The 21,310-nt window shown below is 37.5% G+C and overlaps 1 protein-coding gene across 3 annotated transcripts; it reads right to left on the bottom strand.

The window, feature by feature from the left end:
- Positions 1–1,078: 1,078 nt before the first annotated feature.
- clstn3 (calsyntenin 3) lies at positions 1,079–20,921 on the bottom strand. Of its 3 annotated transcripts, none has more exons than XM_079836758.1 (19): positions 20,594–20,920; positions 19,678–19,744; positions 16,716–16,838; positions 15,404–15,614; positions 15,078–15,286; positions 12,890–13,039; positions 12,605–12,790; positions 11,959–12,246; positions 11,121–11,233; positions 10,808–10,967; positions 9,455–9,514; positions 9,117–9,265; positions 8,738–8,886; positions 5,309–5,535; positions 4,677–4,838; positions 3,852–3,997; positions 3,560–3,695; positions 3,090–3,274; positions 1,079–2,633 (listed from the first exon to the last, which is right to left on the bottom strand). In XM_079836758.1, exons 2-19 carry the CDS (start codon positions 19,742–19,744, stop codon positions 2,484–2,486), a joined length of 2,871 nt encoding a protein of 956 aa, XP_079692884.1. In that variant the 5' UTR covers positions 20,594–20,920; the 3' UTR covers positions 1,079–2,483. The 3 variants fall into 3 exon arrangements, with proteins under 3 accessions (XP_079692884.1, XP_079692885.1, XP_079692886.1); XM_079836759.1 differs by having other exon boundaries at positions 20,654–20,866; XM_079836760.1 differs by lacking the exon at positions 19,678–19,744 and having other exon boundaries at positions 20,594–20,921.
- Positions 20,922–21,310: the final 389 nt, after the last annotated feature.

Raw genomic sequence — 21,310 nt, 5'->3', positions numbered from 1 at the left:
CATAAAGTCATTCCTGTTGTGCTGTATCTTTTGAATGAATATTCGTGTAATTTGTAATTTAGGGGAGCATTGCTATAAACGGCTAGCCTACCAGAATGGAAATATACACTGGTGAAGCCAGTATTATTAATTTGTAATTATTAACACTAATTATTATTAATATTGAATTATTAATATCTTATTAATTTATAGAACACAACGGCAAGAATATGAACATGTTGCCCAACAGGATGGGGAATAGCAAGTTATAATATATTATAAAATATATATATATATATATATAAAATATATAATATATATAAAATATATATAAAAAAATATTATAAAACTATACATTTTAATAATATTGTTCAAATTTTTGTGATTTCAGAAATTTTTTATCAATTTTTCATACATTGCATTTGTAACATTGTTTTCCAGCTAAAATTGTCACTTTTAAAAAAAGAACTGTGCCTTATTTATTTATTTTAGTGCTGTCAAATCGATTATTAAATGTATATACTGTATATTGTATGTCTGTGTGTGTGTGTGTGTGTGTGTGTGTGTGTGTGTGTGCGTGTGTGTGTGTGTGTGTGTGTGTGTATACTGTACACTCTCAGAAAAAAAGGTACAGTGATCTCTATGGCTCTGAGCAAGTCCAGACCGAACTGCCCGAGTAAAAATGTTATGGGCGGGGCTAAGTTTGGCTGGCATCCAAGCTAGCTCATCCTAAGCTGGCTGATAATAAAGCTGTGGTTGTGGATACTTTTTCATCTTATAAAATATAATTTATGGAACAACCAAAGATGGCTGTTTTGTTTTATTTGATTAACAGCATTATAATATTGGCAAAATACATAAATGTAGATTCCTCAACACCGCTATATGAATTAAACCATTTTTTAGAAACCCATGCAGTCACAGATGCTGTCACAGTTTTTTCCTTAATTTATTTAATTTTTTTCTGATTTAGATTTGATCTGATTTTGATGTTTTGAGACTTTCGTGTCAGTTTCTTGTAGTAAATTGACTGTTTACCATTCTGTTTTATCCAACTATCCTCTTTCAAGACTACCATGAAAAAAACAGAGAGCACCTGCTGACGTCATCCGTGTGTTTTTATTATGAATTTTTTTGAACAGATTATTTCTTCAGACGGTTATCAATAACAATCAATCCATATAATCCATGTCATTGTGTCTATAAGTATAGTTAATTGTCCCAATGGTAACCATTGTAATAATATAGCTTATTAATGCAAATTTATCCATTCTTAATATCACACTGCAAAAACAACAGGCCTTTATTTACTGACAGGTTTCCACTGTACACTAACACAGACAGAGAAATAGTCACGGGAAAAGAGAGGGAAGTGCGAGCTGGAAGGAGGAAGGGGTGGCACAGTTGTACATTCAAAAAACAAAAAAAGCAGTGGCAGTATCTAAAGAGTGTCAGGAGAGAGAAAGGACAGGGGAGAAAAGAGAGAGGGAGGATGATGGCAGAGTGAAAGTGTTCTAGGCATAACAATAATGTGCCTTTCTGTTTCACTGTGAATCCGATATCAACAAGTTTTAAATTACACAATTGAACACACAAATAAATAGACATTCATCAAGCCAATCATTACCGCTCTTATTTCTAATACTATTATTGTCATTGTCACTGTATATTACCAGTAGAGATATTAGAAAAAAAGACCTAGCCTAGCCTATCCGAAAGTGCAAAGACTGAAAATGAACGCAAATAATGGAACAACAAAAAAATGATGATAATAATAGTAGTAGTCATTTGTATTTACATACATTTAAGTACAATCAAAACTGCCCAGGTTGAGCTAACATTCTGATACAGCAGAGGGCATTGCACTGTACTGTGTTTTTCGTGAGGTTGTGAGAAAAGGTGCACAAAAGAGTTGTGTGCGTGCGTGCGTGTGTATTGTGATGCTTAAAAGAAAGCACTTGCATACCTAGCTGCAGTCTATCACTATTACGAAACACCTTTACTGACTAGTCCTCTATATCTGTACATGTGAATTTGTTCAAGGAATGTATCAAGAGACAGATTGTGCAGAGGAAATACAGCTTCTGAAGTTGGTTTGTACTTAGTGTCCAGGGCACTAGACACTCTATTAGTTACAAAAGGCTGTAATTTGAAACATTCGGAGTCAATTAGTTCATATGAGTTGACAATTAGTGTTTTCATTGTGTTTAATACAGTGTTGTGAGCACATCAATTGAAAAAGGTCGTAAGATGAATGAACATATAATTGTGCCATTAATAAATATTGGGATCTGGGTCGAGAGTGGCGACGAGGAAATGCATTGTGCATTGTGGGAGCGTACATTCCAGAGAGAAGCATTGCATTCACAGAGGCTGAGATCCTATAATTGTGTCACAGGTGTTTTAGACACTTTTCATTATCTTTGATGGTGCGTCTGTGTGTGTTTATTCCTGTATTTTAAATGAGTGGGTGGAGTTTTAGAATGTGGGCATGGCTAATTGGCTCAGTAACGTCTGGGGACGGAGTCTCTTCCCTCTTTCTTGATGATGATTCGTTGGTCATCACTGGTATCATCGGGCGAATCCACTACTTCTTCCTCATCATCGCACTCTCCTTCAATATCTGTTGCAATGCCCATGCGGTTCTCGTATGACTGAGAAAGAGAATACAAAGAGAGAAGTGTAAGATAATAATGCTGATCAGTAAGAGGTTTTTTTTAATAAATCAACAGTTTAATTAATCAAGGATGCATTAAATTAATCAAAAGTGACGGTAAAGATATATTTATAATGTTACAAAAGATTTGCTGTTTTTTTTCATTTTCATGAAAGATTCCTGGAAAAAATGCATAATATTTTCCACAAAATATTAAGCAGCGCAGTTGTTTCAAACATTGAAAATAACAGGAAATGTTTCTTGAGCACCAAATCAGCATATTAGAAAGATTTCTGAAGGATCATGTGACACTGAAGACTCCATCACAGGAATATAATACATTTGAAAATATTTTCAATGTAACAATATAAAGATATATATTTTTAAATATAACAAAAATTACCAACCCCAAACTTTTGAACAGTAGTACATGTATCTACTTTTGGATTCATACCTCCATTGGGTTCACAATAATGGTGAGAGCCGAATCATCCCATTGGTTACTGCCCTCTTTGCCTCCGCCTCTTGCTCCTTCACCACGACGGTGGATGGAACGGATGCGGAAGACACCAAGAATCACCATGACAACCAAGAAACCCACGCACACCATGATGATGACAGTTGCAGCTCCTGGAACAACTGTACGCATGAGGAGAGAGCGAGAGAGAGACATTGTGTTTATTATTTATAGTTGATAATTTTTTAAAGGGTTATATCATGAGGAATAAAACTGTCTTTTAAGATGAAAGATTGTATTATACTATTACAATATACTGTATCAGAAATGTCAAAACTCAGTATAAAAAAAAGACTTCAAAGAGCTTCAATAACACCTTAAATAACGTAACTAACCTTTAAATCACCAAAAATGTATTTTACCTCGGAGAAAAATAATATTTGTGTTTACATATTTCAGGCATGTACCTGAGTTGCGGTGTGGGTTGGGGAGTGTGTGTCCACTCAGTTCTCCAGTGTGATGGGATGGGTGGAGGAACTGCTGCTGAGACGCCAGCAGGTGAGACGGATGGTACAGACTGTCCAAAGAATGCAGGAAGTTCACCTGAGACAGTGAGACTGTATGTTAATTATGCATCAACATTAAGAGTGTGAACTTTCAATGGTGTTCTTTGCCAGGAAGTGTGTGTACTGTGTTAGTGTGCTGCAGGTCAGTCTGAAGGATCCATATCCGTGTCGTGTGTTCAGTTGTGTTCATTACCTCTAGCGTGAGCTCGTTGCTGGTGTACCGGCCGTTCATTTCTGAGCACGACAGACGGAACCTTCTTTCAAAACGAGCAGAACCCTTTGCTAAGCGATAGCGAATGGAGCGCAACACATCCTCATACACAGAGATAGACTCCGCTCCTGAAAGAGAGAAAAGGAAGGATTAAAGCATTTTTCCTGTGAAATAAATAAGAATGAGTTTATGTGATTCTGATCAAATGATTTGAAAGAAATTCATATTTTTATTCAGCATGAATGCATTGAATTGAGCATCAAAACGGTAATAGCATTAAAAAAGTATTAAAATATATCGTGTTATTTTTGAACTTTCTGTACATCAAAGAATCCTGATATTAAGCAACAACTGTTTTCAACATTTATAATAATCAGAAATGTTTCTTGAGCAGCAAATCTGCATATTAGAATGATTTCTGAAGGATCATGTGACACTGAAGACTGGAGTAATGATGCTGAAAATTCAACTTTGCCATCACAGCAATAAATGACATGTTAAATTGCAATAATATTTCACAATATTACCGTTTCTACTGTGTTTAGTTTCACATTAAAAAGTTTAGATAAATTAAAAATCCCACACTTTTGAATGATAGTGTACACGATTAGCATTTACAGCCCTAAAAGTATTCACACACTAAAGTAACACTTGAATGTTTTAAAATGTCACAAAAACTAGCACCATAGCATAACATGTTTTGTGTTTTAATTTCTAAAACCATTTATTTATATTGTTAAAAATGAAGACAAACTTTATTACAAGTGATGGTAATATAAGCCGTTAAGTTAGTGATGAAAAAATTACCAGTGATGGCAATGTAGGCCGTTGTGTTAATGATGTCCAGCCCCCTCTCTCTTAATGCCTCCATGTCAACCAGAAGCTCCTCCCTTTCTGGGTTTAGCTCCTCCCCCAAGGGCTGGACTTCACATCCATCCAGAGTGTGAGCCACAGCATCTGACATCAGTGCTGATAAAGAGACAGAGAAAGACTGAACAACTCTCTAGCCTTTGACCATAACACTGAAGTGAGAGGAGAGCAAAGTTCTGTCTCCTGCATTGCACAAGCTTAAAGTTACAGATAACAGAACAGGTAGAGGTTAACCTGTAAGCAGATAAGCAATTCCACTATTTGTTTTGCTCACATTTTCTATAGACAGACACTGCGTGCATACTAACGTGCAAATATCTGATCATTGACCTTGACTTCTTTAATAGAAAGTCAATCTATGCTGCACCACCTCCAGACAAAACCAAGACTGCATATCTTTTGTCTTTAGTTATTCATCGAGCCGAGCCTCTGGGCTATAACAGGGTCTGATGTGAAGATCATTTCCCAGAAATAAATGAATAGAATCCATTTTGATAAGAAAAAGCCCTTTTAGAGGTCATCCATCAAGCTGTGGGTTCACTGTTTTAGGTGAGATGTTCAAAGCTTACCCCCTCCTTCCATGCCCTGAGCAGCTGTGTTCACAGCATGAGACAAGGAGCAGACGATACGGAGCTCAGGAAACAAGGGAACCCCTTGAGGGCCCTCAAATTCAGCGGCCGGTCGGGCCAGGTGGGGTCCCACCCCAGACAGAGAGATTTGTGGGGCGTCCGGCTGGAGCACGACCAGGTAACCCTCCAGCTGTCTGAGAGAGAGACAGCTCTCTTCACTGAAACACCTACAGAAGGACAAAAAGAAATATGATGATTTAAGCAGAATATTTAGATACTTGAGAATAAAGTATCTAAATATTTTGTGTCATTTTGCTGGAATGCTTTATGATAATGAGGAGTTAAAAGTGAACACATTTAATAATAGTTAAGGCTGAATTGTCTTCTAAAATAATCTAATATTTTTATATGGGGTCCTTTCTAAGTAATAAATTATTGATCTGCACCACCATTCATAAGTTTGGGGTGGGTAGGATTATTTAATGCTTTTGAAAGAAGTCTTTTATGCTCACCAAGGCTGCATTTATTTGATCAAAAATACGGTAAAAACAGTAATATTGTGAAATATTATTACAATTTAAAATAACCGTTTTTTTATTTTAATATATGTTAAAAATTTCAGTGTCATATGATTCTTCAGAAATCATTCTAATATGCTGATTTGGTGCTCAAGAAACATTTCTGATTATTATCAATGTTGAAAACATTTGAAATGTTTGAAATAGAACACATTTTTTAAAACAAATTAAAAGTCTTTACTGTCACTTTTTTTGCTACAGTATATTATTAAAGTGGCCCTATTATGGTTTATTACAATGTACATTATGCAATGTATATTATGAAATAAAGTGTTTTTGGACCTTTGATGCATGTAAACCTGCTGTAGGAGACCCCCAAAACAAAATGAGGAAACTTTAAAGCATAATAGGGGCACTTTAATTACTACTTGATTGCATGGCAATATTCACACAACTGTAGAAACATGTGCCCATATGTTTATGTAAATATGTGCCAATTAATCTGTTCATAGTGAGCAGCTGTTTGCATTTATCTATGGCTGATCGTTGATGCTACAGCTGCTCACCGCGACCCCTTGACTTGATATCTGTTAACAGTAAAGTAAAGCTCTAATTTACATGCTTGCCAAAAAAACAGAACGAGCTGTTATCAACAAAAATGGTTTTAGTTCAATTACATTCTTACAGATTTTATTTACTCTGCACTTGATTGTTTCATCTCCTTTTATTTAATTTGTGCTGAGGAAAAGCCTTTATTTCAGTTTTTTACTTTCAACTTAAGCTGGGCATACACTGTGCAGTATTTGTCCAATTTCGAGCCGGATTCTGACTCGTGCGACTCTTTTTTGGGTCAGGCCGATTTTCAGCTTTATTGTGCGTCGTTCGTGCGGCAATCGGATGGTCGGATGAATTTCTGGCATGTCAGAAATTCTGGTCGCCCCTCGTGAGGGTATCGCACAGCTGAAGCAGAGCTATGAACTGATCGCCTTATTTCTCATCACTGCGCCTGCGCGAAAGCAGAAGTTGAACCATTTCATCTTTAATGCAGCAAGAAAGAAAACGAAAAGAGGGAGGTCTTTAAGTTTTGTAGGCAGTTATCAAAGAAGCAATTTATCAGACTGTTGCATGCCTCCAGTTCGTGTTGTAAAATGGATAATCTAAGTCTTTCAAACCACTGTGTAGGCTATCCAGTGCCTCTTTTATTCATTTAGCTACTTGATCATTAATTTACTTGTTTTACTTTCACAATTTATTTATTTATTTACTTTTATTTACTATTTACTTAATTTTATTATCACAGGAAATGTGAACCGTTGAATCCTTTGACATAAAATGTCACGTCGCAATATAGATTTTTTTTTTGTTTCACTTTAAATCATGAAGGCGAGTCAGTGGATATCACGCAATGTGCAAACGCAATGTGCGCGAGAGTCGGTGAAGTCTCAAACCTAGTCAATTATTCACTACAAAAAGTGAAAGTAAAATCTGATGAACTTTCGGCGCATATTCTCACAGAGACATGGGATAAATCTACTTTAACATATGCTGATAACGTAGCCTATAACTGTCTTAATTTATATTCTTAATATTTCTCTTGTGGCCCATATTGTGAAAAAAATGAGAAGAGAAGTATAGGCCCATTTCGTGTTGAACAAGTTGTTTTTTAAATAAAGCTGCTCTTACTTTCTGATAATAATACTGATATTATTGCAGTGTTCTGACATATTATAGACTGATAATCATTTTAATTATAGGCCTATCCTTGTTTAATTGGGCAAAATGTTTTTAAATAATGATGAGTAAGCTGATCAATCTATTCTTTTATTATGCCGCGTGTCGGTTATGCATTGATGCATTATGAAATTATTGCAGGGGTAAATTAAATGTAATATCAATTTAATAATAAAAGTAGGCCTACCCTAATAATAATAATAATTTTTATACATAAATTGTAAATTCTCTTGATATTGATAGCTGATGCATTTGATAGGCTATCTCTCTATTATAGCCTACACCATGGTCTATCGTCGCACTAGGCACAGGGGTTTTATCGCTCATATTTCACTCGTACAGTGTGAGCAGACAAGTCGCACTCGACGATCGGACCGTACAGTGTGAGCACATAAATCGTGAGCTTTGGCTTTTACATCACATGCGATCTACTCGTACAGTGTGAGTTATTAACCTTGCTGAAATCGCACAGAAATCACACAGTGTATGACCAGCTTTAGGCAGTTGAACACAAACTAACCTACTGTTTGGCAATTGCAGTAAATTAATTTTCCTGACAAAATGACAAATAATATTGAGTTTGAATTCATAAGACTTTAGGGGCCAGATTTACCAACATCTTGTGCCAGTGCAAACCCTCTTTTGGCGTTAAAAAAACTACTGTCAGGATTTACTAAAGACACGCAGTAAAAAATTTGCTCTGAAAAGGCGTGGACAGTTATTTTTGTGGCTGACCTTATTGCATATGCATTTGTAGGAGTTTCCCCTTTCAGTCATGTGAGGAGAGTATTTAAATTAATCATGCAAGGTGATTAACTAAGGTTTGCGCTTGTCAATTTACTGGTATTTGTGCCATTATTTACCTCCCCAAAAAAACATGTCTTAAACCAGATGCTAATTTGCATTGCTCCTGGTATCTACTGATGACGCACACATTAAAGAACACAGATGCATTTCCATAATGACCTTTGCAATGATGGTCATTATGGAAATGACCCGGCTGCGTCTGTGTTCTTTAATGTGTCCGTCGTCAGTAGATCACGCACAGAACCTTCCACTCCCATCTGTGCTTTTTTTGGAATTGCGCTCTCACACTAATTTGCCCTGTTTAGTAAATCTGGCCCTAGATAGGTTGGTTAACTTGAAATGCTGAAAAAAGTTTATTTCAGCGTGTGGGTACCTGAGAGAGGTGGTGAGTTTGAGCGGACGGACACCAGGAGTGGCAAATCGTAGAGAGTTCCTGTATGTCACCTGCTGAACAGCACGGTTGAAACTTTCAATGTCGTCTCCCTCTAATACCAGCACAGACTGGCTAGGGTTCACATGCACCTGAGGAAAGAAACGTGTTCGTAAAAAAATCGAGCTAGTTTAAATGTTACAGGAATGTTCCAGGTTAAATGCAACTTAAGCTCTGTGGACAGATTACTACAGAAAATAATTTTGCATCTCAGTTAGACAAAAAATAAAGCAGAACATTTATAGCCTTTGGGAAGACATCTGGGCTGTGTTATGGGTAAAAATGTAAAGTTATCAAACTTTAAGTCATAGTTTGAATGTACCTTCATGCCTGAGCCCAAAGTCTCAAGGTCTCCGAAATCAAGCCCCTCTCGACAGGCATACAGGCACTCCACTACACTGTGTGGCTCCACATTTCCTGGACGCACTGTTACTCCTGACAAAAGCCCTTTGTAACCACTGACAAACTTCCCTGTGGGCCAAAATGAGAAGATATAGTATATATAAATATGAATCGATACAGACTCTTTTAAGAACATTAAACACATGCTGGAATTTAATTGAGTATCTCTATTGATCCCAGAAAGCTCATGAATAACACATACTTGCACATCCTCATCCACACACAAACATAGGCAGGTTCTCCTGGTGTGCACCTCACCTGTGTCTTTACTCTCTGGCATGGTGTTGTTCACAATGTCTTTCGGTTTCTCTTCTGGCTCTACAGAGAGGAATAAGGGAAAGAAAACAGATAAAAGCTGTATTCATTCATTTTAAAAGAATAGTTCATCTAAAAATGGAAAGACCTGTCATTCTTCACTCACCTAAATTCATCATTTGAAACCTACATTAACGATCAAAAGTCTTTATGCGTGCCAATATAGTAAAACAAATATATTGTGATATATTTTGAAAATAACTATTTGCTATTTGAATGCATTATAATTCATATTTAATGTTATGAACTGTATTTAAACCATATATGTAAACGTATATAAAAATGTATATAATAATATATAAAAATAAAATAGATTGCTACCGTTCAAAAGTTTAGGCTTAGTAAGATTTTTTTATTGTTTTTGAAAGATGTGTCTTATGCTTACCAAGGCTGCATTTATTTGATCAAAAATACATCAAAAACAGTAATATTGTGAAATATTATTACAATTTAAAATAAACTGAATTTTCAGCATTATTAATCCAGTCTTCGGTCACATCATGATCCTTCAGAAATCATTCTAAAATGCTGATTTGCTGCTTAAGAAACGTTGAAATAATGAAGAATGTTGAAAACAGTTGTGCTGCTTAATATTTTTGTGGAAATCGTAATGATTTTTTAAAAAAGATTATGATGAATAGAAAGTTCAAAAGAACATTTTTTGAAATGTTTTTTTTGTAATATTATTGATGTCTTTACTGTCACTTTAGATCAATTTAATGCATCCTTGCTGAACAATAGTATTCATTTATTTTACAAAATGTAACTGAACCCAAACTTTTGAATAGTGTATGTTCTGTTATTTTTTATTGGGAAAAAAGCTATATACAAGTTTGTTTTATTCTAATTGCTATATTCTAAGGCTTCTGAAGCTATTGTATATGGCTTTATACTGTATGGTTTATGGTTTATATGGCTAAAGCGGCATAACAATAATGAGTTCCACAAAATAAATAAATAACAGTACATGGTTTGAAATGACGAGGCAGAGTAAATAATGTCATAAATGTCATTATTAGTGGAACTATTACTTAAAGCCTCAGCCCAGTGTCAAAACATTTTAAGAGGTTATTAACACAGACTAGGTGACCCAGTTAGCCGAACAGCAGAAGATTGAAAGCTTGGTGCCACAGTGTGTAAGAACGGTTCTGTTTAGCTGAATAATATATGAGTCTATTAATAGCTGAAACACACAAAGTCTCAGAAAAGAACATGACTACAGATTTCTGTTCCACCTACTGCGGATATCTTCACACCAATTGAAGATTTATCACATATGGCTAACTGTAAAATTACCCCAGCATGCTCCGATGACCAGCCGTTGGTGTGGTGCGGGGTTGGGGATAGCTCCGTTGTCATGGATGAGTGCAGGGTCAAAGGTCACGCCATCCACATAGAGTGTGACAGAGGGGAACTGCACACTAAGGGACAGGTGATGCCACTCACTGTCACACACCTGTTAGAGACAGAAGTTCAGCTAAGCTTTAAAACAAGGTGTACACATTCACATATTTATATGTTGCAAAACAAGATGTCTCTATTAGTTCCTGTGACAGACTGTGTGCGATAGAATTTAAGTAACTGAGATTTGCTGTCATGGTTAGTTTACCTGTTCCAGTTTCCAAAGGAATTTGACGGGTCTTGCGGCGGACACATCCGGCCAATAGAAGAGAGAGAGGCGACAGCCATGTACCGATAAAGAGTAATGAGAATACAAGTCATCTGGAAATGAGAACATAACACTGTTTAGTAAAGCAGTTTAAATATTTAGAGTTTTTAAGCACTGACTAATGACCAGGGATGTCAAAGGTACTGGTACTTCAGTGCTAGGTTTCATGGTTCATCTTGGTATTAATGTAAACACATCTGATACGTGTCCAAATATTAGATTTGTGCATTCGAAACTGCTGTTTAAATGCAGCCAAATACATTGTTTGTATTATTTTTACAAGAATAATTACTCAGAAGAAGCAATGCTTATTTTATTAGACTACACTCTTAATTATAACACTAATTTTGCAATGATGCATAACATTGATCAAAAGTGTCAGTAAAGACATTTAAAATGTTACAAAAGATTTCCATTTCAAATCAATTCTGTTCTTTTGAGCTTTCTATTCATAAAAGAATCCTGAAAAATTGTATTCCACAAAAATATTAAGCAACCCAATTGTTTTTCAACATAACTTTTCAAAATAATAATAATAATAAATGTTTCTTAAGAACCAAATCAGGATTAGAATTAATTCTGAAGGAGCATGTGACACTGAAGACTAGAGCTGAAAATCTTTTAAATTGTAATAATATTTCACAGTTTTACTGCATTTTTTATCAACAATCTGACCCCAAAATTTGTGTGGTCAACAACATATTCTTCTTTTCTGTGGTATTGACTTACTGGCACTAGTATAGACTACTGAAATTTTGGCAAGCTAGCACAGACTGACCATTCTTTACAGTGCTGCAGACAATAGTCTCCTCCTCTTTACGGGTTCCCCTCGCCTGATTGGCCGGTGGTTGAGCGCTGGCACCTCCTCTTCGCATCCATAGCTGCAGGGTGAAGTGGTCACCGGATACTGCTGAAGCAACCGAATCAGGTACTACAGCAACATGGGTGGAGCCATTGAAGGAGAAGACCAGGGATGAATCAGAGGATGGTAGAGTCGGCAGCGCGGCGGTCCAATTGGTTGCAGGGGACGGAGGTGGAAGAAGGTCGACTTCACCCCTCACGGCACCTGAAAATGTTAAAAGCCAATACATTATTGATTTGAAAACAGGGCTGGTGTCAGCAAGAACAGCAAGAACTATGGAAAACACCCTAATTTTAAGGGATTTTCATCATGCTGTTAATCTGAGGAGAACGGAATGATTTGGGACATTTTCCCATCTGCTCTAAATGAGATGAACAGTTGGGCAAATTTGAAGGGACAGAGAGCACAACAGATAAACTCCAAGTCCTCAATTTTCTGTCCGCTAATCATGCCTAATCCTAATGAACGAGGGTCTGCCATCATCAAATTCAAACCGTAGACAATTTATCAGAAAAATTAAACATTTTCCCAGGTCAGAAACTGACACCATTTACAAACGTACCACAGAGTCTGCGCACAGATCGATCGGAGTAGCTGTCCCTGTCACAGCCCTTCCCAATATGACCTGTCTGAAGCTCAACAGTAGCCTGGATGTTCCAGACGGTCTCCTCGCAGGTTTCCAAGTGCAGGTTCGGAAAGAGAGGGATACTGCCGGAACCAGGAGTATACTCGATGCGCTTTGTCCAGCCTGTTATTCAAACACATGTATATTCATTTAAAATAACATATAGAGACATAACATTGTTGATTTTCAATAATTATAATTAAATAAACAAATAATACTTACCGATCCAGCCTGGCTTGCAGGAAGGTTTGACTGTGACTATGACCTGAGCATCAGCCTGAGCTCGATTCTTCCCACAATCAAATGCGGTCACCCAGAAACTGTGGACCCGCTGGCGTTTGGAGTCCAATGGCTCAGTGTTCTTTATGTTCCCTAGATTTGTAAGAGATAGAGAGAGGTTTATATATCTGGCTACATAGGAAAAATAAGCACAGAGAATGTTAAAATATTTGAAAGTCAGAGGCTCTTGTGACTGATTGGAAATTATAAAACAGATTTTATAGTGCCAGGGACACTGAGCATATAATAAAAAAAAAGCAAAAGCAACAAAAGAAACAGCTGAAAATGAGAGCAAAATCAAACAACGCAATGAAAAATGCCAGCGACAGGTGAAGGCCAACATTGGACTGGAGGAGAGGGAGAGAGGGGGAGAGAGAGAGAGAGAGAGAGAGAGAGAGAGAGAGAGAGAGAGAGAGAGAGAGAGAGAGAGAGAGAGAGAGAGAGAGAGAGAGAGAGAGAGAGAGTGAGAAAGACAGAGAGAGAGGGAGTAAAAGAACTATATTGAAGTGGCACAATAAATAAAAGGATATTCACACAGTGGTGTCTGGTACAGCCTGAATCTGACTGACCCAAATTACGAAACCAAACCACACACACTACAGCAGAAAAATCTGCAAAGTCATTGTGCGCCTTTCTTATTGTATCTTTCTCCCCTGTTTCGGTTTCTTTCCATTGGCCAGTTCCTTCTTCGTCAGCATTTGTCATGTTGCAAAATGTCGGCTATTGATCGCCTCCCCCTCAGTCTGTCAATGGGTGCTCTGATCTGCATTGAATGATCAGGAAGGGTGACTTTCCTTCAGTCTCACTGCAGAAACTGGGATGTTCCGAGAACTTCAATATTACCCTAAAAACCACCTCGTTTTTAGGATAAACAATTATTTTTATATAAAATAATGATGATTTTCATTGGAAGGATTATAATATTATTTATTACAATAAGATTATGGGGGTGAATGTAACAGCAGTTTTAGGCAATTTTAACACTCTAAAAATTCTTAAATAAAAAATAATTTAATACTATTAATAATGATCAATCATTTTCACATTTATACGGGCACCTACACTATAATTATCTGAATTAAGGTATAGTTCACCCAAAAATGCAAATTCTGTTATCATTTAGTCATTCTGCAGAACACAAAGGAAGATATTTTGTAGATATGTTATGTTCCACAGAAGAAAGAAAGTCATTTATGTTTGGAAGGACATAAAGGAAAAATCTTTTTTACTAAAATACGTTGATAGCTAGTAAAAGAAAACAGCCTTCACCTACATACTTCAGAGAAAATATGTTCATTATGCATTTTAAAGATTACATTTTTCAATTTTATTTTATAACTAGATTTAAATTGCCTCCAAACTCACAGCCTTGATTAAATATTTTATGGAGCTACAGTGTAAACCTTTTTTTGAGTGTTAAAAAACAATAACCTGGAGATTAAATATATATTCATTTGAATTTAAAGACATCAAAACTAACAAACACCAAACTAAAATATAGAACAATATTCTATTAAAAATCTTAAAATAATTATATATATACAGTTTATATGAATTCAAACCAACATCTTTTTAATCTCCAATTTAAATAAAATATTACACATTAAAATCACTATTCAAGTCAAGTGTACTGTGTATTTGTGTTTTATCAATGCTGGCAGTTCTGTCATGACAACTCTTGGAGAGAATGGTATGGTAATAGAGACTGGCATGGCGATGGATATGGCTGTGTTAATGTATTTGGTCTTGGTGGAATAGATCTGCAACGCTGTTGGTGCTGCAGAGCAAGTACCGAGATTTGCTACTGCCAGTACATTCTCAGACATTGCTGTGAACATGGAAGACATGCTGCTGCTGCTGCACATGTAACATTCATGAAATAACCCCTGTAGCAGATCTATATCGATGCAGCTGGGGAAGGTGGAGGGTTTCTTAAAGCGCATTGCAGACTGCTAACAGCAAACTACCAGTATTTGAATGTTGAGCCGCAGCTCATTGGCTGCTGATGCAAAAGCAACCAATCAGCTACACTATGTAAGATAATGATGTGATCGCTACCAAATGAGTTAAGGACCTATCAGCTTGGGCCATTTATAGTTTCATGCCAGAACTAGGTATTTGTAGTTCTCACCATCGTTATCAATGGTGAAAGGGACATTGGGTGTGATGATGTCATAGAAGCAGATCTGGCTGTACTGAGGGGAGCAGTCGGCATCCACAGCTTCCACACGGACAATACGATCAAACAGACGACCCTCAGGCACCGACGCCTCATACCGACGCTCCACAAAGACAGGAGAGAACTCGTTCACGTCATTTACACGGACGTGCACGGTGGCCCTTGGGGGAAAAAAAGGGTTAAGAGAGCAATTTAGAATCCAAAATGGAGGACCGCAATGAATTTCCAAAACTCAGATTTTTAGGGAAATTCCACCTGAATTGAAACAAATATCTTACTTGTGGGATTTCTTGCTGTTTGTGCCATCAGGACCTTCACCGCAGTCGTACGCCTGGATGGTGAAACTGTGCTCCTTCTGGCTTTCACAGTCCAGAGGCTCCTTGGACCGAACCAGACCTTCTCCAGTTGAGCGGTCCAACACCACGGCCTCAAACTGTGCCGAACCAGAACCACCTGGTCCGTTATGAACCCTAAACCCACAGATCTCCCCTGAAAAGCGAAAAAGCAATCTGCACTGATTACATTGGAATAAAATATTTTTGTATGTGACAACCCTTGTACAAAATCCTAATTTAAAGTGCCATTTACCACACAAGTGAAAAAAAAAACATGAACGTGTGAAATGATGTGAAAAGGGCTGCTGAGTGTTCTTCTGTAAGTAAACACTTGTCTGCGTTCAGGAAGTGCTGTCACACATGACACGGCACTGTGAATGTTAGCTCAGCCTGCGGAGGGGGGAGGTCTGTCAGCCTTAATCCCTGTGTAATTCATGTAATTTGTGTAAACATAACATGTAATTACTTACTGCAGTACTGAACTAGCTGCTAGAAGCTTCAATGTTGCCCCTTCAAAATAACCCTTACACCAAACCCTATCTAGACCCTGTCAATTGGAAATACATTAGTAATATGATTATGCACTACTAGTGTTTCCTTTCACACTTCAGGTGTAAATGTTTATAACTACAGACTGAAGGTGCGATCACAATTATCGTTGTTCTGTGAATTTTCACAAGTGAAATCCAGGCAATTCAATAGCAATCCATGCGATCAAGAATTTCATGTGAGGACGAAATGGCCAATTTCGCAATGGTTTCACGTTTGTCCTGCAGATTGGCCTTGATAACCAACAGAAAGCTGCTCTGTTTGAAAGCGACTTCTGTGTGAACTGTGATTCATACACTATTGACAACAGGCAATGGACCTGTGAATGCACCTCACGTGGATTAACTACCACAGCATGAATATAACCTATAAAGGTGAAAATTGACGATACACTAGTAATGCGCAATAAATGCAAAGTTTCCTTTTCACACCCGCTGCATATTTACCATCTAACAGTGCAGTCACATTTATTGTTGTTTGCCGTTTTCACAGGTGAAATCCAGGCATTTCAATAGGAATCCACACAATCTGGAATTTCATGTGAGGGGACGATAGATTTCCCCAAGCAGACTTTTTGCTATTGACGCTAGACAATGCCTTTTTTGGACCTTTTTGCCCACTAAACCTTGTTAATCTAACCTTAAGAGAATGAATCATCATAGCATGACTATAACAAGTAAACATGCAACATTATCAGCATCTTTACCTGCATAGTGCAGCGGTGCGTCTTTATCCAGGGCGAAGAGAGGAGGGTTGAGGAGGACAGTGTTGTCGTTTTCCATGACGATTCCTTGGTACTCCGTCTCGATCCATGGCTTGTGTTTATTGGCTGAGAAAGAACAATCACAAAAGCAAGGGACAGGTGTGAGAGACACAGGAACAATCTGTGATTCAGAGCAAACAGCTATTTTTTTTTGTTGACAAGACTATTTATAAAACGCCGTTATGAAGGTGAGTGAGCAGAGGTTCAAAGACGAACTCAAGCAGTCCAAGTCGAAGGAAAGTGCAACAAATAAAAAGTTGTGCTAAAATACATTATTGGCAGATGGTGCAATGTTTCGGCCAGCTGTACGAATGTATAACACCAGCACATTAAGCTACAAACATAACCATATGGGGATCCACCAAAACTGTGTGACGGACACACACACAAAACACACACACACACACACAGTACGCTATGCCTCACTGCTTTGCAGAGTAATTAGGTGTAGAGATGTTTGGCCTGATCGCACACCGTGAGGTATATTGCGCCTATCACTCAAATGCAGACAGATAGCTCTCTGTGAACGCTCAGAGAAAGACCGAACCATGCAAACCTACATCAAACTCCCTGAAAATGAGAAATCTTCAACAATAAGGGTGACCCGCTAGCCTGGGGTCTTTCTGACTGGCGCTGCATTGCTACTGAAAATCTTACATTCATTATCTTGAATTTCCACTTTTTATGCCTTGCAACTTAACATTTGGTTTTCTGTGATGTATTCTTGCATTGTTGTTGCAAATTCCACAAATTTGTCAATGCGATAATGTTATCTAGCTTGCTAACATTGGGGAGGTTTTGACAAATTTGTAAAAATAAATTCTGATAAAGTATGTGTTAAAAAACTGCAAACCGATCATACTCTGTGTTTTATTTATGGAGTATTGGTGTTACATTATAGCTGTATCATTTCAAGCTTATTGCAGCATACCATTTACATTTTGGGGTCGCTATGTTTTAAAAAAAAAAAAAATGAATACTTTAAATTTGCATTTAATATAAAAAGTTACAGTATTTTTTTTATATTGTAACAAATTGTAACACTTTCTAAAAATGCTGTTCTTTTAAACTTCATATTGAGCAGTATAATTTACATAAATTTTACTTTGAATCCTGAAAATCATGGTATCCACACAAAAAAGCAATAAAAGAATTTCTGAGGGATCATGTGACACTGAGGACTGGAGCTTTGCCGTAACATGAATAAATTAAATCTGACAATATATTAAAATAGAAAACAGGGATTTTAAATAGTAATAATATTTCACAATATTACTGTTTTTATGGAATTTTTGCTCATATAAATGCAGCCTTGGTGAGCAACTGATCATAAGAGACTTTTATCAAAAACATAAAAAAAAAGTCTTACTGATCCCTACATTTGAATGGTAGAGTATTAAATATAAACAAATATCAATTTAATTAACTTTTTTTTATAAAATACAACATATAAATGAATAAAAAATCAAATTTTCATAAGTTCGCACTTACATAAAATCAAAATAGAATATGTAGAATATGTATATTTGGCGTGCTGTCTAAATGGGAAGGCCCAAACCCAGAGTAAAATATATAGAGTATATATATATATATATATATATATATATATGTATAAACCTCTGTTCTACGACACTTTTCCAGCACCCCCCAATCCCTAGTTGGGATAGGATTAATCGAGAGGAGGAGTTGGGGTGGAGGAAGGATGCCAGAAAAGTGTCGTAGAACAGAGGTAAGTCGGCTATATATATATATATATATATATATATATATATATATATACACAAATATGTAACCTTTTGCACTGATTGGGTAAATTATCTGAACATGCTTTTGTCCCAAATAATTTCTAGCTAAATCAATCATTCTTTTGCGGTTGTGCCAGTAAAAATGTTGGCAAGGCAAGTAAAAATCATCACTACTAATCCTTATTATTGAGCCGTGCTTCATTAAAATGACTTTGGTCATATGATATTATCCAAGTACTAGACAGTCTGCTGACCACTAACCCAATGCACCAGTCTCGCATGTAGGGATTTTTCACGTGTGGCTGCATGCTGACCACCTCGCTCTTATATTTCAAGTCAGTCTGTGTTTTTTTGCCATTTATCTCTCTACCTATCCCTCTCTCTCCCACCCACCCACGCCCGTGTTCCTCCCTCTCATCCCTCACTCAGCCATATAACATTAATCTGAGCATCAGACCACTGGATTACTCCTCGGATTACAGACCGAGAGATGCTTTGCATCTCACTCCATTTATCGCACGTGCCGCTTTCCCACACTGACCAGAGCATTTTGAATGACTCTGACAACAGCTGTGACGGAGGATAGATAGAAAGAGCTACGCATGTCTGTGATCACACATGGAGAAACATTAGCCGTAAATTAAGAAATATAGCATATCCAGTTTCCCACATCTCTAAAAATAGCTGAGACAAGAATAGATAAGCTTTCACCCTTTTCTTCAAGGACAAGAGTCGACCTCTCACTCTCCCTCTCTTCCTCATAGAGATCCTACAATATATATCTAAGCATGTTTATGCTCTCCCACCAGTTAGTCTACGTCTCTGTCTTTAGCTTTCATCTATTCACTCCCATCTTCCAGTGTGTCATTCCATGTTTTCTCATATCTCTTCACTTTTTTCATCACGTTGTCTCTTGTCACCTTGAGATGCGGCCTACCTTTTGTGATCTCTACCAAATCTACTGTCGTCATTCATACAGGAGGCATATATTTAATAACTGACATGATTTCACACTCTGTAACATACAGCAAAATGAATCAAGCTGGTTTCAATCAACTGTATGCGCCAGAGCTGCGAACGAAAATGTTAATACACTCATTCGCTCTTAATCATCAACACAATGCTCAATATCAACTATCAAAAGGATGGAGGAGACTGACCTTTGTTGCCATGGGCAACCGAAGTCAAGCAAAAGAGGAGAAAGGAGAGAAAACTCATTCTGGCCATCTGAGGGAGGAAGGAGGGGAAGGACAGAGGGAAATAACATGCATTAACCTGATATAAAGCAGTTTAAGATAGAGGACAGAGGAGAAACAGATGAGCGCAAAGACAGAGACTGAGAGACAGACACATCTCCTTGCTTGCATTTCTTTAAACGTAAACATAAAGACGAATACTACGCTAGGGAAATGTGAATATGATATGTAACACCCTTGACATCATCTTTGTGGCCTAGTATGGCCGAGTAGCTCTGGCTTACATCTGAGATACATTATGTCACTATATAGTCCATATTTACTAGTGGAAAATCAACACTCAATAAAACCTTTATAATAAGCGATTTGAGTGCGCGTGAAATGTAGAAGTCTGCGCATCCTCGTTTACACGCGCATGCAGGTGTATCCTCACGAATGTGCGCGCGGACGCGGATATCACATAGGCAGGTTTGTTAACAGAATATCAAACGTGATTCATTACGCATGTCCTCGAATAACATCTGATTTGAAAAGATGTGTCATTTACATAACGTTACATCAATATTCTTTTTTTTATTTTTTAATAAATGAAGATGCCAACTTGAATGACGGACGGAGATGTGATATAACCTACTGGTGTTTCAAACGCGTTATTAAAATGACCGGAATTAAATGTGTTACAGCTCACTCATAAATCTAACACATATATGCGACAAACATGAATCGATTTTTTTAAGCCTGTAAATGAATTCAAGCGACATGAAATCACCATATCATAACATATTTACAAGCAGGGAGCAGTTAAATGGTATTAGCTAACCCCGGTCATAAGCGCACGAATAGAATTAGAATGATTATTTTGGGATCAAATGTACGTTACCGTGAGGTGTGAGATGGTACCCTGCTCAGTCTCCTCTAAGCATCCGTCACACACTCACACCTATGACAGCCTGATGCCCGCCGACACACGACCTCACCGAACGCAACGGGTGGAGCGATGGGGCCTCCGGTGCCTCACGAAATGACTTGAACTGTGAAAAGGAGCCAAACTGGAATTTGGAGATTAGATACCAATGCCCCCGTTTTCGGTGGACGCCGTGAGAAAAAGACAGTGGTATGTCTCCTCCCTCTCGCAGTTTCTTAACCCGCCCACACTGCGTCTCTCTCGCTCTCAGGACTCACCCCCGGTAAGCGAATTTACAAATCCTACTGCGACGAAGGCTTGCTTCTTAATATTCATAGTCCAACCTACGCCATTGGAAGGTAAGACCGTAATCAATTAATATTCATTAGCCAGGCCGTGTTCATTGGAGGACAACAGCGTAATTATAACTGAGTACTTAATATGCAACAAACAAACCGTTGCAATAGGAAGTTATCAAGCGACATTAACATAAAATATTTAATATTAATAAGCCAAGCATTGTAAATAGTAGGAAACATATTTTTTCATCCCGGTAATCGGACCCTAAGTCAGCGCGATGGCTGGCTGTGTGATACATCTGGCTAGGCTCGTGCATACTACTACTCATCCTCACATTTATTCCCACTTCGAGTCTATAATGAAGGACATTTGTGAATGCGTTTGAACTCCCCA

Source organism: Gobio gobio, assembly GCF_949357685.1.
Source record: "Gobio gobio genome assembly, chromosome: 15".
Lineage (NCBI taxonomy): Eukaryota > Metazoa > Chordata > Actinopteri > Cypriniformes > Gobionidae > Gobio > Gobio gobio.
This window is presented reverse-complemented; position numbering and strand designations above follow the sequence as displayed.

What these genes read in the sequence shown, in the direction of transcription:
- clstn3 (XM_079836758.1), bottom strand. Translation starts at nt 19,744, where the DNA reads ATGGCCAGAATGAGTTTTCTCTCCTTTCTCCTCTTTTGCTTGACTTCG. An exon ending in CTGCAGCACTGTAAAGAATG is followed by an intron (nt 11,234 to 11,958) that starts GTCAGTCTGTGC and finishes TCTCATTTCCAG; the next exon opens with ATGACTTGTATTCTCATTAC. An exon ending in GGTCATCGGAGCATGCTGGG is followed by an intron (nt 9,515 to 10,807) that starts GTAATTTTACAG and finishes TCCTCTCTGTAG; the next exon opens with AGCCAGAAGAGAAACCGAAA.